At 41.7% G+C, this 18094-nt stretch overlaps 1 protein-coding gene across 1 annotated transcript in view; it reads right to left on the reverse strand.

The window, feature by feature from the left end:
- The window catches only part of DCT (dopachrome tautomerase), a 31797-nt gene that overhangs the window by 2213 nt on the left and 11490 nt on the right, over positions 1-18094 (reverse strand). The window contains exons 4-7 of the mRNA XM_065902147.1: positions 17897-18063; positions 15163-15342; positions 13350-13485; positions 1997-2198 (exon numbers count right to left, since the gene is read on the reverse strand). Coding sequence (XP_065758219.1) covers positions 1997-2198; positions 13350-13485; positions 15163-15342; positions 17897-18063 — 685 coding nt within the window. The remainder of the gene's footprint in view (positions 1-1996; positions 2199-13349; positions 13486-15162; positions 15343-17896; positions 18064-18094) is intronic.

Consider the following 18094-nt stretch of genomic DNA (forward strand, 5'->3'; position numbering starts at 1 on the left):
TGTGGGATCTTAGTTCCCCGACCAGGGCTTGAACCTGAGACCCCTGCATTGGAAGCGTGGAGTCAACCACTGGGAGGGACGCCCAGGGAAGTCCGTCCATCTCTTTAATCCAGTTCAGGACCCAGCTCCTTTCCCAAATCCCTCTCTCCCTTCTTCAATCTTGAGTTATAGTTATGTCTCCTCAGAATGGATGTAAATTTTTGTTAAACCAATAAAAGAATGTGATTTGTACCTTCTCATGAGTTAATGCATCCTGGGCATATTTAGACTCTCAGGTTATGTCTGTTAATTGACCGATGTCAGAGGACCTGGAAGCCTGGTCAGAAGCACACGCCAAGCTTTCTGATTATTATTACGTTCAATCCCAGAGAAATGAGAAAAGTTTCAGAGATATTCTCACCTCGGCTGCCCAAAGAAGAGAAACTTCAAATCAGTAAAGAGAACAAACTGCAGTAGATGTAGAACAGGAAGGAAAAACAGAGGACAGAGTCCAGGGTCTAAAAGGTTTTGAAAGTTGAGAGAGAAGGGGGCGGGGAGGGAGTAAGACATGAAGAGAGAGAGAGAGAGATGTGACCTCAGAAATGGTCTTAATTACTTTGCAGGCTGAGATTTAGAGGAGACAAAATAGACATTAATGGGAAAATGCCACCAGCACATAGACTGTGAGTTTTTCAGCTTCTTGACAAATTACGAGATTTTTTTTTTTAGCGTTTTACTTTTCCTTTATCAACCTGTCTGCAGGTTCTTTAAATGGCACATGGAGCTATAATGGGGCCTGGGCAAATTGAAAAAAAAAAAGTATGCCCCTACATTTATCAAAATATCTTTCTGTATTTTGAACCAAGTGGAAAAGCTAATAAAAAAATCTACAACTTAAAAACATGACTTCAGGACTTCCCTGGTGGTACAGTGATTGGGAATCCACCTACTAATGCAGGGGACATGGGTTCGATCCCTGGTCCGGGAAGATTTCACATGCCGCTGCAGCTACGCCCACGTGCCACGATTACTGAGCCCATGCTCTGGACTCCACATGCTATACCTCCTGAGCCAGAGAGCTACAGCTACTGCAGCTCACGCACCGAGAGCCCGTACTCCACAACAAGAGAAGCCACTGCAGTGAGAAGCCTGAACACCGCATCCAAGAGTGGCCATCGCTCACCGCAGCAAGAGAGAGCCCTCGCAAAGCAACAAAGACCCAGCACAGCCAAAAATAAATGAGTAAAATTATTTTTAAAAAAAGAATAAAAACATGGTTTCAAAAAGTTCATTTAAAAAAGTACCCATGAAGTCCCACACAGCCCAATCTACTGGCAGGTCATTGTCATCTTTACAAACCCATCAGGCAAAGGTGGTGTGGTTTAACTGGGAAAAAAATAAATGGCCTACTTACAAACTAACACAGAGGTATAAGCAAACAACAGCCTGGCTTTAAATTTTTGATACTGTATTCACCATGGATTTTTTTTTTTTTTTTGGTATTAATTTGGGTTTTTTATGATATTGCATTATATTATTACTTAGTTCAATTACTGAATTTTTGGCTTCACTTTGAACTTTGTGCCTGAGGCAAGTGCTGCATTTGCCTCACCTTAAACTCAGCTTTGCCTTTAAGTAAAGATCTCTAAAAGGTTCTGCTAGTCCTCATCCATCTGTGGCTAGTGCATTTTGATTTTATTGGTTAGGCATTTCAAACCATGGCTGGTTTTCAATTGTCAGATCAGGTGCAGTTGTAGATACTTGCCCTGAAATAAGTTTTCTTAACAACTTTCAATTTTCTAAAACAAGTCATCCAACAGTCCCTTTTCTGATGTTTAATTGGTAGTTTAAAGGCTCATTTTGTAACTATACATACTCTAAAAAATTGCCAATAAACTTAACTAGATCTGAGCACTTCAATTTAAGGTCTTGATTTAGAAGAAAAAGAAAGGAAAAAAAAAAAGAAAGCCTCTTTAGAAGATTAATGAATCACGCGTTTAGAAGTTGCATTCGTTACCTGGCAGATCAATGGCATAACTGTAGCCAAGTTGGTCTGCGGTTAAAAAGAGTTCCTCATTAGTCACCGGAGGGAAGAAAGGAACCATGTTATACATCCGATTGTGACCAATGGGTGCCAGCTCCTGAGGCCAGGCATCCGCAGGGGGATTGAATCTTTTCATCCACTCGTCAAAAATGGCATCAGTGAAGGAATGAAGGACCTGCAAGACAATTGAATTCAGCATTAACACTGATGGATGTGTGTTCAGTCACTAAGTCATGTCTGACTCTTTTGTGACCCCATGGACTGTAGCCTGCCAGGCTCCTCTGTCCATGGGATTTCCCAGGCAAGAACACCGGAGTGGTTTGCCATTTCCTTCTCCAGGGGATCTTCTTGATCCAGGAATAGAACCAGCAGACATATTTTTTACCACTGCGTCACTGGGGAAGCCCTGCCAACATTGATGGGTCTGTGCTAATCAGACCAATCTAACTGGAACTTTCTCTAAAATGAAATCAAGTTGGTTCTTCTTGACAACAAGAACTTCTTGGTGGCATAACCACTGGCAAGATCCCCTGGAGAAGAGAATGGCAACCCACTCCAATATTCCTGCCTGGAAAATTCCATGGACAGAGGAGCCTGGCAGACTATACTCCATGAGGGCAAAGAGTAGGACATGACTGAGGACTAACCCTTTGCTTTTCACTTTCAAGGCTGTATGGCATATCACTCAATAAATCCCTTTGTTAAGTGAACAACGTAAGGTTCGTGTTGCAGATGTAGCACTGGTTTAAGAATATTTGAGGCCTTCAAAAAATTCATGTTAATTATTACATTCAGAAAAAAAGGCAAGTATGATGAGATATATAGTGCAGCCAATATTCAGATGCTTTGCTTTTAACAAGGAAGAAAGAAGACATTGTGTTCACCAATAGTATAATACAAATGGATAATTTTTAAAAAGAAAAAGAAAGAAAACATCCAAAACGGGTCTTCAAATTTCTCCCACCCTTCTATGTGCTCACTGTATAAGCCTCTCATTTGAATTATCAGTGTTAGGCCAACAAAGGAAAGTCTTAAAATGTTGTAATGTGCATAGTACTGTTTTATTTTCTCAAGAAAGCTGTTAAAGTCCTTCTCAAAGACAGCAATTATTACGTGTTTTTAAATATTCACAGCAAAATTTCACATTTATAGTCCTGATTTTGCAACAGGACACAAACATGAGTATTCAGTTCAGGCCGTTAGAGGTCTTCTTTCATTCCTAGTAGTTCAGGGAGCCCAGGGACTCCATCTGATTTTCCTTCCCTCTTTGTCTGCAGGGTCTGTCACTCCAGGGCTTGTCACATGGGGGAAAGGAGATACTTACTTCAGTAAATACAGGTTAAATGAATTCATTTATCCGTCCACCAATATAGCACTGGTGAAGTTATACTATCACTTATTTGTTTATCAGTTTTCCATAATGAGACTCCTAACTCCTAAAAGTCAGAGTTAAGGTCTTTTCACCTTTGGAGTTTTAGGCTTAGTCTATAACTCGGACAGAGTTGATGTTTAATAAGTTTCTGTTGGCTGACGACAGTGCCACGCAAAGTACTTTTATATTTTGTACAACTCATCCAAAGGCTTCCCTAGTGACTCAGATGGCAACAAATCCATCTGCAATGCAGGAGACCCGGGTTCAATCCCTGGGTTGGGAAGATCCCGTGGAGCAGGGCATGGCAACCCACTCCAGTATTCTTGCCATAAAGAAGTTTGATCATTGAAGAACTGATGCTTTCAAACAGTGGTGCTGAAGAAGTCTGTTGAGAGTCCCTTGGACAACAAGAGATCAAACCAATCAATCTTAAGGAAACCAACCCTGAATAGTCACTGAAACAACTGATGCTGAAGCTGAAGCTCCAATCCTTCGGTCACCTGGTGTGAAGAGCTGACTCACTGGAAAAGACCCTGAAGCTGGAAAAGATTGAGGACAGGAGGAGAAGAGGGTGACAGAAGGTGAGATGGTTGGATGGCATCATCGATTCAATGGACGTGAGTTTGAGCAAACTCCAGGAGAGTGAAGGAAAGGGAAGCCTGGTGTGCTGCAGTCCATGGAGTCACAAGGAGTAGGACACGACACAGCAACTGAACAACAACTCATCCAAACAGGCTCCTTTCTAGTGGACGCTGTTTCCCTCGGTCTGAAATACCGCTCTTTCTCTTTCCTGGCTTCAGAGTCTTGTTTCAAGATAAACTTAAGAGTCCCTGCACTAAGGCATCTTCCCTGATTTTCCTGTCTGAATTCTTAGTTATTTGCACTTCCTAACTACTTCAATTCCTAACCTCTAAAGCTCTTCTGGATTGTAGGGCTTCCCAGGTAGTTCAGATGGTAAAGAATCTGCCTGCAATGCAGGAGACTCAGGTTCAATCCTTCAGTTTGGAAGATTCCCTGGAAAAGGGCATAGGCAACCCACTCCAGTATTTTTGCCTAGAGAATGGACAGAGGAGCCTGGCAGGCTACAGTCCATGGGCTCGCAGAGTCAGACACGACTGAGCAATTAACAATTTCACTTTCTGGCTTGTACTACTGATGCTTATTTAGTAGATAATAGTTTCAGATTTTACCCGAGGTTCCTTGTAGCTAGCTCACTCATTCAGGCAACTCTGAGAGCTTTCTACCTAAATTGTCTATGCTGAGGATAGTGAAAAGAATCGAGTGATTTACAGAAAGGATTTCTTTCCTGAATGGATTTTTAAAGTTCATGGTAAGTATGAAATGAAAATATCTCCTGTCATATTAATAAACAAGAAGTGTCACAACCTTCAGCGATTTCTGGCCTCCAAATGGGCTTGAGGGCTGCTGAAACTGCTGCCACACACCACCCCCCGTGGTGATTGCTGAGGAGCTGGGAGAATGCAAGAAGCAATATGAACAAGGAAACAAGATTGGCCCCAGATAGCTGAGGTGCATCTGAAAGGGATCAATTCAATGAGTCCAGAGGCTTGCATCTTCCCATACACAGAATGCTAAATTCCTTAACTTGATATCTGATCTTGGATGTTAAGACTGCCTGTTTCCTTTGTTGCAAACTTGTGTATAGAAGGACTTCCCCTCCTGCCTCCTTGGAACGGTTTTCTCAGAGCTACTGAGATGCTGCCTCTCGGACTCGGAGTCCTAAACATTCCCACCAAGTAAAATAACTCTCTACTTTAGTTTGCAACTGTATTTTGGTCAACACAAGATACATGTTAAAAACCAAAACATCAAATTGTAAGACCTGGGCTTTCACAGAGAGACAATATTTTTTGAGTTCTGACATCTTGGCTTTGAGTCACAGAATTTAAGCCCCGAGGGAATAAAAGGCATCAAGCTTATCGAATGAGCAACAGCTTTGAAAGAACACATGATAATTCGAGTGATCCATGTCTCTCACAAGTAGAGTTCAGGAAAAGTTCTCTTTGAGAAGGGGCATTAACCCTGGAAAAGGAGCTGAGCTTTAGCTGTCGGTGTAGGTCCCTGAAAACGATATCACGTCCTGTAAAATCCTGGGAGCTCCAGATAAGGTTAGAAGTTTCCCAGAGAGAGCTGCATGCTCTAGATCTTGTCTCAGGAGGCTGCCAGCCTCAAACAGAAGTTCTGCCTCAAGTGTGGAGCCCAAGCAATAGAAGTGCAATGTCTAAGAGTAGCACGCAGTATTGATTGCTTAACCAATGGCCTTTCTCCTCTTCTCTCTCAGTAACTTCTTTGGTGTTTGTGGTGAAGCAATGTGACAAGTTATCCATGAGATTTAGCTGGAAATCACTGGATAGGACTTCTAGAAAATCTTGTTAAAGATGGTTGTCTCAGCTTAAAAGGGGCCCCTTTTCCCTCTCCATTCCTCCTCACTGCTTCCGGGAACATGGGTGTGATGGCTGAAGCTGCGGCAGCTACCTTAGCAGCCCGCAAACAAAGCTAAGAGAAGCAACCACTCACCAAGGATGGTTAAGCAGAAAGACAGAAGGAGTTTATGATGACTATAGAGATAGTCTACCAAGGCTAAACCACCTGCCAATGGAGTTCTTTTACACAAGGAGAAAAATAAACCTCTTTATTTGTTGTTTAGAGTTCTGTAATTTTGGTTTTCTGTTTTAAGCAGCTGAACCAAGTGCTAACTGATACGCAGAAAAAGGCGTGTATCAGAATGTATTTTCTAAGAAAGGCCACACAATATCTCTTGAACTTTTAGAAACCATCTGAGTTGAAGTCAGATATCAAACTGTGATTTAAAAAAAAAGAGATAAGAGAATCTCAGGGCAGAGAAAGAGGTAGAGTCAATGCTGTAAGAGGCAAATAACTGGGTGAAAGCACCAGAATTCACCAGGTGTGGAAGTGTAAACAGTTAGGGAGGGGATGAGACTCTAAAGAAATTCATAATTTGGAGGGAAAGAACAGGGGGAGAGTAATAAGGAGAAGATTATAGGTCTCAGACGAGCCGTTAAACATTATCCAATAAAAGCTCTAATAGGAACTACATACAGATGAACCGATTTATAGAATGTAGTTAAAAAAAAAAAAAAAAGGCCAGCACGTGCAAGGGAGATGCAAAATAGGCAAGAGACAAAATGCTGTGAGCAACAATGTATCCAGAGGCTAGAAAGAGAAGCAAGGCAACAGGGAGACTAGGTATTTTTGGTAAAGTTGTGAACACTGTTCCTAAACGAAATAACCTGAGTTGCTTTTGACAAACCTGTGGTATTTTTGTTGAAAAGTGTTAGGCACTTAGCCATGTCTGACTCTTGTGACCCAAAGAGCTACAGACCGCCAGGGTCCTCTGTCCATGGGATTTCCCAGCCATTCCCTTCTCTAGTGGATCTTTCCGACCCAGGGATCAAACTCAGGTCTTCTACACTGCAGGTGGATTCTTTACCATCTGAGCCACCAGGGAAGCCCCATCTTTGTTGAACACAGGTTGAAAATAAGCTACTATCTCTGTAAATGTAATTCGAGGGCATAAATAAAAGCAAAAGCAAAGTAAAAGTAAACTGCAGTTGCCTTATATCTGCTATAGAGATTTATACTTATATTTTAGCATTAATAATTGAGTGCCTCAGAAATGAGGTTACAAATTTTGGTACACAAATTTAGCCTATCATATTCCAACAAAGTAAAGATAGGTATAGGAAGGGGGAAAAAATGCTAAATTTCAACTTGCAAGGCAGTATTGAAGAAAATGTGATTACATGGACTTTCAAGGTAAAAATTTTTAAATGCAACCGTGCAAAAGAAAGCAATTGATCAACAAATATTGTGTTTAGTGGCATAAAGAAACTTAATAAAGTACAAGGAAAGCATGCATATCTTTCTCAAGATCACTGGAGGATAAAGTTACTAACAACCTTCTCTTGTCATTGCTGTCATTTAGTCGCTAAGTTGTGTCCAACTCTTTCACGACTTCATAGATTGTACCCTATCAGCCGCCTCTGTGTGTGGGATTCCCCAGGCAAGAATACTGCCATTTCCTTCTCCAGGAGATCTTGCCAACTCAGTGATCGAACTCATGTCTCCTGTATTGGCCGGCAGATTCTTTACCACTGAGCCACCGAGGAAGCCAGCCTTCACTAAGGGGACTAAAAATTCAGATTCCTGCCATGTGGAATCTCTGACACAAGAAGAGTATTTGTGCCTACAGAAAGATTGCTATAGAATATTTATTTATTCTTGCCTTCTTCTATCAAGGATTTGAAGCAATGTATAGCCAAGATGTTGGTTTTATATACCTAAAGAAGCCATATGTAATAGGCTTGAAATAGTTACATGACAGCCAACTTCAACATAGCTGACTATAAGCTCTCCCACAGGGAGATGAGTAATCCATAGGCAGCACATTTAGTGAGAGACAAGAAAGCAGCAGAGAAAATGGGCATTTGAATAACAACAGAGTCTCCTGGGCAGGGCTCAGCCCAGAGGGTGTTTCCCATTTTACTATAATTTTCTTTCCCTCTCCTTTTCTACCCACTCTCGAACTGCATCCTGAGCAGACAGAATGAAAGGTATTTTTTGAGGCATTTTGGAAGAGTTATCTGAGGAAAGCACCCTTTCTGCATAGCTTTGTATGATAGCATTGCATACAAAATACACATATGTATACATATAATTATACCATATACATTGTATACAAGGTATAATAATATGCACAGAAAAGAAATAGCAAGAGCATTAGGAATTCAGCTGTGATATCCCTGAGAAAGAAAGCTTGTAGTTTAAGCATTAAATTTTGAAGAGATGCAAACAGAGGACTCCAGGAGAGTTCTGTTGTTATTATGTCAGCTTCAGAAGATGTGAAAGTTCAGCATCCATCATAGGCAAACAGTACAGATTGAAAAGAGAGGACCAGGGTGATGTTAGAAGAGGTTATAGATGAGAACTGAGATACTCCCAGGCCATTCGAGGCTAAGGAACCTCCAACGTACTAGGAGAGAGGAACTCCAATCAATGCTAGAACCATCTTCGATATGTACATATATTATGGTTTGCCATTATATTACTTAATTCATCAATGTGCTTAGTCGCTCAGTCATGTTCAATTCTTTGGAACCCCATGGACTATAGCCCACCAGGCTCCTCCTTCCATGGGATTCTCCAGGCAAGAATACTGGAGTGGGTTGCCATTTCCCACTCCATAATTCATCAATAATGAAGTGCATATAGTTCATCTCTTAGGTTTAATTTTCCATAGAGTATGTGTTTATCCTTATAAAATTTAGAATTGAAAAGAACCCCTTCAGCTCCACTTAACCATTTAGCATGTGCAAGTTAAAGATCAAAACATCCCTACAAACTATTGTTTATAAAATAAGCCACAAGGATATACTATAAAACACAGGGACTATAACTAATGTTTTTAAATAACTGTAAGTGGAGTTCAATTCAGTTCAGTTCAGTTCAGTTGCTCAGTCGTGTCCGACTCTTTGCGACCGCATGAACCACAGCACGCCAGGGCTCCCTGTCTATGACCAACTCCTGGAGTCCACCCAAACCCATGTCTATCGAGTCGGTGATGCCATCCAACCGTTTCATCCTCTGTCGTTCCCTTCTTCTCCTGCCCTCAATCTTTCCCAGCATCAGGGTCTTTTCCAATGAGTCAGCTCTTCGCATCAGGTGGTCGAAGTATTGGAGTTTCAGCTTCAACATTAGTCCTTCCAATGAACACCCAGGACTGATCTCCTTTAGGATGGACTGTTTGGATCTCCTTGCAGTCCAAGGGAGTGTAATCCTTAAAAACCTTCCCTGATGGTAGAGTGGTTACAACTCTGAGATTCCAATGCAGGGGTTACAGGTTTCAACCCTGATCAGGGAACTAAGATCCTACATGCCACATGGTGCAGCCTCCAAAAATAAATAAATAATAATTAAAATAAAGTAAAATCATATTTAAAAGAAACCCACTTCTGTATAATTTTAAAAATTTTGATTAGGAATCACTAAATTGTATACTTGTAACATACAATATTGTACATCAAGTATACTTCAACAAAGAAAATAAATAAGAGTATATCATGATAGAATATGTGATATACATTTCAGTCAAGAGTATTTCTTGTACTTGCTGCTAAGTCGCTTCAGTCATGTCCAACTCTGTGCGACCCCACAGACGGCAGCCCACCAGGCTCCCCCGTCCCTGGGATTCTCCAGGCAAGAACACTGGAGTGGGTTGCCATGTCCTTCTCCAATGCATGAAAGTGAAAAGTGAAAGTGAAGTCGTTCAATAGTGTCCGACTCTTAGCGACCCCATGGACTGCAGCCCACCAGGCTCCTCCGTCCATGGGATTTTCCAGGCAAGAGTGGAGCGGGGTGCCATTGCCTTCTCCAAATAAGGTTGCTGGTATGTCTTAATTCCATTTAGAATTTTAATGTAAAAGGTGAAAAACAGACACTTGAGCTATTCAGTAAATATTAACTGTGCAACCTATTAATCTCCCTGCCAAGAATTAAAACTTGCCAAAGGTACCTTTTCTAAGAGGATGACATCCAAATACATCGTTAAGAATATTTTCTTTGGGAATTGGGCACAAAGTCACTGATCCTCTAACATAGTTTCTTTCATGGCAGTTAACTATTTAACTTTACAGTCTATTGGTTTCCCTCCTTTTATTCTTTTCTAGGTTATACCCAAATTTGATATTGAAAATGGAACTATTTAACATTCCTGTGACCTAAACTTAATTTTCATGATAAATGTGTGCATTTCCTTCAGTTACCTTAAAATTAGAATTTCAGAGATTGGTTCAGAGTATTTCCTTCATTTTAGCATCATACCTTCTTATACTCATTTCAATCGAATACAAATGTGTGTTTCTCTTGCTTGAAGAGAGTTCATAAAAAACAAATTTAATAAATGTCATATGCAATATGTTTGCATAAATTTGAAATTCCAGAAGCCATAACTCTGTAAACTTAAGTGCTTTCACCTGGCTCTCAGTATTGTTGAAGCTGAATTGGCTTCAACATGAAACTCTTTGTCAATAGTCTAAAGTAATTGTGAGTTCTGGAACTGGTGCCAAAACATTACTCCTTCTGTGCCTTCAAAGAAAGGCTGTGGCTTTTTGTCTATTTATATGTACATAACTTATACCAAGGAAAACAAAATTTTAAAATATTAAAAGTATTAAAAGTAATGATGACAAAGATGATAAAACATCTTGTGTCTTTGAACTAATGTAAGTCATGGGATCCCAAGTCCACAAAATCATAATGCAGGCTTCCAGCTAAAGCAGGAAGAGAAAGATGACTAAAGAGATATCTGTACTACACAGAAGACATTGATCCCTTCCAGCCGGGGTTGGCAAACTAAAGCCTGCTGGGTAAACAGGGCTCACTATTCTTGTAAATAACATTTTATTAGAACACCACACTTGTAGGCAGCTAGGAGATGGATGGTCTGAAAGGAAAGAACCAAATATAACTTTTTGACATAAAAGAGACCATTTTAAGCTTAAGCCATTTTGCCATCTAGGCCTGGCCACAATGTTCGCCCTTAAACAAGCCTCAGTAATAAGGATTCTAAATGAACAAAAGAACAAACTGACTGTTACCAGACAAGAGAAGTAATAATAGCAAAGACAACAAATCAATTGTAAAGACTCTCCATTCTGTCTCAGTATTAAAGATTAACCTGAAGCACTTTCTTGAGCTGTTCTGAAGAATCTAAACCCTCTTCTGAAAGCCCTCAATCACTAGATGAGTGGAGCCTAGGAGATGATGATGCTAACCTTTTCTCACTTATAACTTAAGGTTGGACTAAAGTTAAGTCCAACTAAAGCTTGGACTCTGTCAACCTTTGCTCCAATTCTATGCTGAGTCCCTGGTGGTTCAGCTGGTAAAGAATTCACCTGCAATGTGGGAGACCTGGATTTGATCCCTAGGTTGGTTGGGAAGATCCCCTGAATAAGGGAAAGGCTGCCCACTCCAGTATTCTGGCCTGTATAGTCCACAGGGTTGCAAGGAGTCAGACTCGACTGAGCAACTTTCACTTCACTTCACTTCTTGCTGAATTCTCCTATGCACAAACCCCTTCATGAATATTCATGCACCCTTAGCTTAAAACTCCCCCAATTTTGCTATTCCTCCAGGAGACACTGCTTTGGGAAAGATCTCAAGTGTTCTCCTTACTTGCTACAAGTAATAAATCCTTCCTTCTCCCAACTGATTTTTGGCTTGGCTGTGTTTTCTGTGTAAACACCCACCAAGAGATGATCCCAGTTTTGGGTAACACACTCACTTATTCATGTATTGTCTACGGCTCCTTTCATGCTATAGCGGCAAGGCTGCACACCTACAACAGAGACCACCTTATATGCAAAGCCTAAAACATGTGCTATCTGGTCATTGACAGAAAAATGTCAAACCCTGCAGACTTAGTAGGGTTTCCTCAAAATACTGCTGCTGAGTCATGTCCCACTCTCTGAGACCCCGCTGAGGCAGGACTGTAGCCTGCCAGGCTCCTCTGTCCATGGGATACTCCAGGCAAGAATATTGGAATTGATTGCCATTTCCTCCCCTAGGGAATCTTCCCGATCCAGGGATCGAACCCATGTCTCCTGCATTGCAGATGGATTCTTTACTGACTGAGCCACCAGAGAAGCCCACTTCGTGGGTTTCCTCGAAATAAGGAGATAAGATTTGGCAATCCTTGAAACTTAGGACTGAAAATCAAACTACTAGCCATCACCACTATTTATCTTTGGTAGGAGTGAGAAGTTTGGGTTTCATCTTCAATTTGTCAGAGGACTGCTAGTCTCATAATATTTGGAGTACTTCATAAAGAGTACTGTAACATTCTTCCTTATGAATAAGGGTTGTTATGTACAAATTAAAAATGCATGTTTTAATAAAAATTTAGAGACATATAGTATTGATAAATAGCTAGATAGCAGAGAAGGTAGACATGAAAATGTTTGGCATAGCTGATGGCTGAAATGATGGCCTGAAAGTGATGTGAGATATCAAATTAGAACCAGTGAACAAGGCAAGGGTCTCACAGAAGAGCAAAGATGACGATGGAGGATTTACAGATAACCCCTCACCTTGTTAGAAGTGGGGACCAATAGTCCACATTTCTGATCCTCTGACGGCAAGAACAGCAGCACATTTTTAGTCAGTCCTTGGGGTCGCACGGAGTCAGACACGACTGAAGTGACTTAGCAGTAGCAGTTGCGAAGGGAGGGGGACCAGGACCCAACACTAAACAGAATTTTGGACCTCAGGTAGGTGGGCATCATGCCAGGGTCATGGCATATGCACAGTCCTTCTAGTCCATCACTTACCTTCAACACTGCTCATTCTGCCAATGAAAAATCCTTCCTCTTGATGCTCATGTTAAGTTATGATATAATTTACAACCTTATTAGGGCTTCCCAGGTGGCACTAGTGGTAAAGAACCAACCTGCCAATGCAGGAGATGTAAGAGATGCGGCTTTGATCTCTGGGTTGGGAAAATCCCCTGGAGGAGGGTATGGCAAACCACTCCTGTATTCTTGCCTGGAGAATCCCATGGACAGAGGAGCCCAGCAGGCTACAGTCCACTGGGTTGCAAAGAGTTGGACACGACTGAAGCGACTTAGCACGCACGCACGAATAATCTTATTATGCTAATTTATGAATCCACCTCTGGACTGTAAACTCCCATCCAGGGTCATCCCACAGCTAACCATCTCTAAAGCACAGCTGAGGGGACTTCAAACACTATCTAACCACCCGTATAGTGTAGATTAAAATTAATTGACATATGCATACATCCCATGGTTCACACAGAGAATAAAACACACACCAAACCTTAATCTTGGTGAAAAGCAAATAAATCCAGCACATTATCTAGAACATTTTTCATCTGGTCTGAGTCTTTGAACATACCACAAAAACAGGATCATTGGCAGCAGAATGTGGCAAAGCGCTTGTCCCGTTCAGGAAGGAATGAACCAGATTATGAAAACTCATCACTTGAGAGTCCAGGGTCCCATCTGCTTGGTCAAACCCTTCCAGGGCATTCCTGAGAGAAATCGGTATTTCAGCAACCAGAGTCAGGAACTGACAAAGAAAGCTCTCTTTTTGTTTCCAGCTTAGGTAACAGTCTTCTAATTTCAGATTGTGTAGGGAAATAGCACCAATGCAGGAGACATAAGAGACGGGGGTTCGATTTCTGGGTCAGGAAGATCCCCTGGAGAAGGAAATAGCAACCCACTCCAGTATTACTTGCCTGTAAAATTCCCTGGATGAGGAGCCTGGCAGGCTATAGTCAAGGGGGTCGCAAAGAGGCGGACACAACTGAGCGTTCATACACTTTTAAATGCATAAGGAGACACAGTTTCTAGTACTGCCTAGAGAATCCCGTGGACAGAGGAGCCTGGTGGACTACAGTCCATGGGGTCACAAAGAGTCAGACACAATTGAGCAACACAAGGGGCTCAGAATTGAACAGTTAATGCAGGGTTTAGTCATGAAAACCATGAATCTATCCACCATTCCTTTCTGGATCTTCAAAGAAGCTTGTTAAAACCTTATTTATAGGGACTTTCCTGATGGTCCAGTGGCTAAGACTTCATGCTCCCAAAGCAGGGGGGCCTGGGTTCGATTCCTGATCATGGAGCTAGATCCCACATGGCGAAACTAAGACCCAGTGCAACCAAATAAACAATAAACAAAATTTTAAAAAATCTTATTTATAGCCACACATAGTGGTTTAGTCACTAAGTCGGGTCTGACTTTTGTGACCCCCACAGACTGTAACCTGCCAGGCTCCTTTGTCCATGGGTTTCTCCAGGCAAGAATACTGGAGTGGGCTGCCATTTCCATCTCCAGGGGGTCTTCCCAACCCGGGAATCAAACCCTGGTCTCCTGCCGTGAAGGCAGATTCTTTACCAACTGAGCTATAAGGGAAGCCCACAGCCATACATATTTCTCATAATTCTTAAAATCTTTTTAGAGGGAGAAAATTACTGGTTGGCCTTTAAATTTCAAGTATCATAATGTCGTTACTGTGCTGTAATCTGAGTAGCATTTAGTCTGTGTGCATGTGCTCATTCATTGAGTCGTGTCCGACTCTTTGTGACCCCACAGACTATAGTCTACCAAGCTTCTCTGTCCATGGGGATTCCCCAGGCAAGAATACTGGAGTGGGTTGCCATTTCCTTCTCCAGGAGATCTCCCCAACTCAGGGACCAAACCCGAGTCCCTTGTCTCTTGGATTGGCAGGCAGATTCTTTACTCTTCTAAGATCTCAGAACCAAACATTAAGGTCTATGACTGATAATTCATCAAGGCAGAAAAGAAGAAGAAAGAGCACAAGAAAATATTTTAAAAATACTCTATTTAATAGGTGAGGTACCAGGGTTCTGAAGACTGTACTTATATGTGTATAGAAATTAGAAATGCAAAAGGTGGTTTTGAATAGCAGAGTTAGAAGATATAAAGACTAAGTTCTTAATGGTAGTGAGGGACAGGGACGCCTGGCATGCTGCAGTCCATGGGGTCGAAAAGAGTCAGACACTACTAAGTAACTAAACACAACTAATGATAGGTAACACTATGCCTTGCTATCTTCTTACAAAGTGCTTCCCTATTACTGAGCTTTGATGTCTCCCAACATCTAGCTTTCCTTCCCACTCATTACAACTACAAGCATGGAAATCTAAAAAGGACTATAAACTACAGATATCAGAGCACCAACCTGAAGCTGAGGGTAGAGTTCCGGAAGAAAGGAGGATTGTCAAACTTCTTGAGAGACAGGCAGTTTTGTATGTCTTTTAAAGTTGGCAATTTCTCACTGTTTCTTCCCACTTGATTTCTTTTCAACAAACCTTCATAGGTTCCATTACACAGAGTGACTCGGCGGTTGTAGTCATTCAAACTAAAATGTGTAAGGAGATTAGAAATAATACCTCTTAGTTTATGGATAGTATCATAACTTTGAGCCCAACAAACCAATCAAGGTCACAGTGGTGGTAAAACTTTACTATAGTTACATTACAAGGGTCAAATATATGCAGTAAAAGAACCGCTTCCAAAAGCAATTATGGATGAAGGAGTTTTGAAAACATAGATGCATGAAATATGAATCAACACATAAATAACAAGGAAAATTACTATTCCACTGGAAAGACAGTAAGACAGTTTACTAGGCAAGTTGATGATTCCTATCATACGTGCATTTGAATTTGGAGTAACTGAAGAGAGACCAGGGTAGACTATATTAACAGTGAGCTAAGCCAGTTTGATCTGATAAATTCAAGCATCCAGCACACATGGTCTTCTCTAGTGGCTCAGCTGGTAAAGAATCTGCCTGCAGTGTGGGAGACCTGGGTTTGATCCCTGGGTTGGAAAGATCCCTTGGAGAAGGGAAAGGCTACCCACTCCCGTATTCTGGCCTGGAGAATTCCACAGTCTGTATAGTTCTTGGAGTCGCAAAGAGTCAGACACGACTGTGCGACTTTCACTAAGCTAGTTTGGCAGAAGTGAAGTTAGGAAAGCATTCCAGGCAAACTGAAGACAAATGGAAGAGGTCAGAGTCAAAACAGATGATAATATATGGAGGAGAGGAATTAGGAGAAATGCCATGATAGAAAATGTTCTAAGGTTGGGATGGTTACTTGGTAAACATGGAGGCTGAGAAGGTGGGCCCCAACCTTTCTGGTACCAGGGACCAATTTCAGGGAAGGCAATGTTTCCACAGACTGGAGTGGGGGGTGGGGGTGGTGGGATAGTTTCAGAATGATTCAAGTGCATTATACTTATTATGCACTTTTTTCTATTATTATTACATCAACTCCACCTCAGATCATCAGGCATTATATCCCAGAGGCTGGGGACCCCTGCCCGTAAGATTATATCCCACGTGCTTGTTGCGGCCTGGAATTCCACCATCAGAGCAGTATTTCATTTGGTAGACATAAATTTTTAAAGACATTTCTGTATGGGTTTTAATCAGTGAGGGAATCATACTGGGTGTGTGAGAATATAATCAGAGCACACAGGAAGATGAAATAACCTGGTGCCTAAAAACTAGGCAGAAATAGCCTTCAAAAGCTGCCTTTCCCAGAGCATTCCAGTGAGATGGCCTGTGAAATTAAGGGTGTCAGGGTCAGGTAAGTTTAAGCCCCTCTTGAAAAATAAGAATACAGTTACTTAAAGGCTCTGAAACATTCTAAAACTTCTAAAGGCTTTTTAAGCTCAGCATTCCCTAAATGTATCTGATCAGAGAAATCTCTTTTCACATACCAGCGACTAATAGCCCAGGACACTATGAGAAATGGAGCCTTCTGGAATGACTCAGAGTCACATACACAGCACTTACTGCATCCCCATGGGCACTCTCGGGAGGGCTGTGGGAAAAGCTCAGGATGGAGAAGATGGGGTCCCTGTGAGCTGGATTCCCGAGAACACGCGCCTGCCCAGCCTGGGGTGTGGATGGCAATGCTCTGTGCCATGGAGCAGTCCAAAGACACAGGACAAGGGCGTTAGTACAGCAGGGTTCAACACCGGAGGGTTGAGGAAACAAACAAATGCAGAGAGACAGAAGAGCTGCTTGGGGAATCTGTTCCTGAGATGTGTGCTCGGAAAGAGACATATTCAAGGAATCACTGAGGACAGAATTCTTCATGAGCTACCGGCTGCTTGCGTGTACTTTAGTATTTTATTTTTTTAATAACCAACATATGTTGGTATGACTTATGGTAGAAAAAAAAGTTCCCACACCAGCTGCACATGACCCAGTTTTAGTATTTTAAAGATCTATCTCCCCACTGCATATCCTATTCCCCTCTACTCCCCAGAAACCTGTGGTCCAGCCATACCAGACAACTTCTAGAGGCTTTTCTAGCTTTATAAGATAATGTTGCCCCCACCAAGGATACACCACCCTCCCTCACCTCTGGTTGAAAGGTTTGTGCCTCCTTGAAGTGTCAGGATAATCATCTCCACCTCCTAAAGACTTTCCCTGCTTCTCTTCTTGGCTTTGCACACACACCTATTAAAATAACTTCTCACGTTGTACTGTAATTTGTTTACCAGGCATCTACCTTTGTAAGTATAAGATGATATTCCAAAGGAAGGCTGTATTTTATCCATCCATGTATTCCCAGCACTATTAAACTGCTTAGAATATGATCGGAGCTTAAGACATGTTGGTTGAATACAGAAAATACTTCTCATTTTAAAACAGTGGATCTCAAAGTGATGGCCAAGCATACTCAGTTTATAAGTGTGATTTCCATACCTCTATTTTTTTTTTTACTAAAGGACTCAGGATTTTTAAAAATCCTACTTCCTACAGGAAAAAAACTTTCAGAAACATATACACAAAATTCAACATGCATTAGAAACAGAATTATAAAGTGACTGTCCATCTCTCAGACATGAGGAAACACGGTCTCTTGGATTTCCACAGCAGGTACCCATGTCATTACCTATCACAGACAATCTCCCAGCTGGAGAATCGGGAGTTCTGACTAATCAGAGTCGGATCGTCTTGCCTTGCTGCCCCGAGCAGCTGGTCTGTGCACACGTCACACTCGTTCCTGCCTGTGGCAAAATTCCAGTAGGGCAAAGCGAAGGACTCGTTGCCAGTAAGGTGCTAAAAGCAAAGGGCATGACCAGACATTCAA

Source organism: Muntiacus reevesi, chromosome 11 (assembly GCF_963930625.1).
Source record: "Muntiacus reevesi chromosome 11, mMunRee1.1, whole genome shotgun sequence".
NCBI classification, from domain to species: Eukaryota; Metazoa; Chordata; class Mammalia; order Artiodactyla; family Cervidae; genus Muntiacus; species Muntiacus reevesi.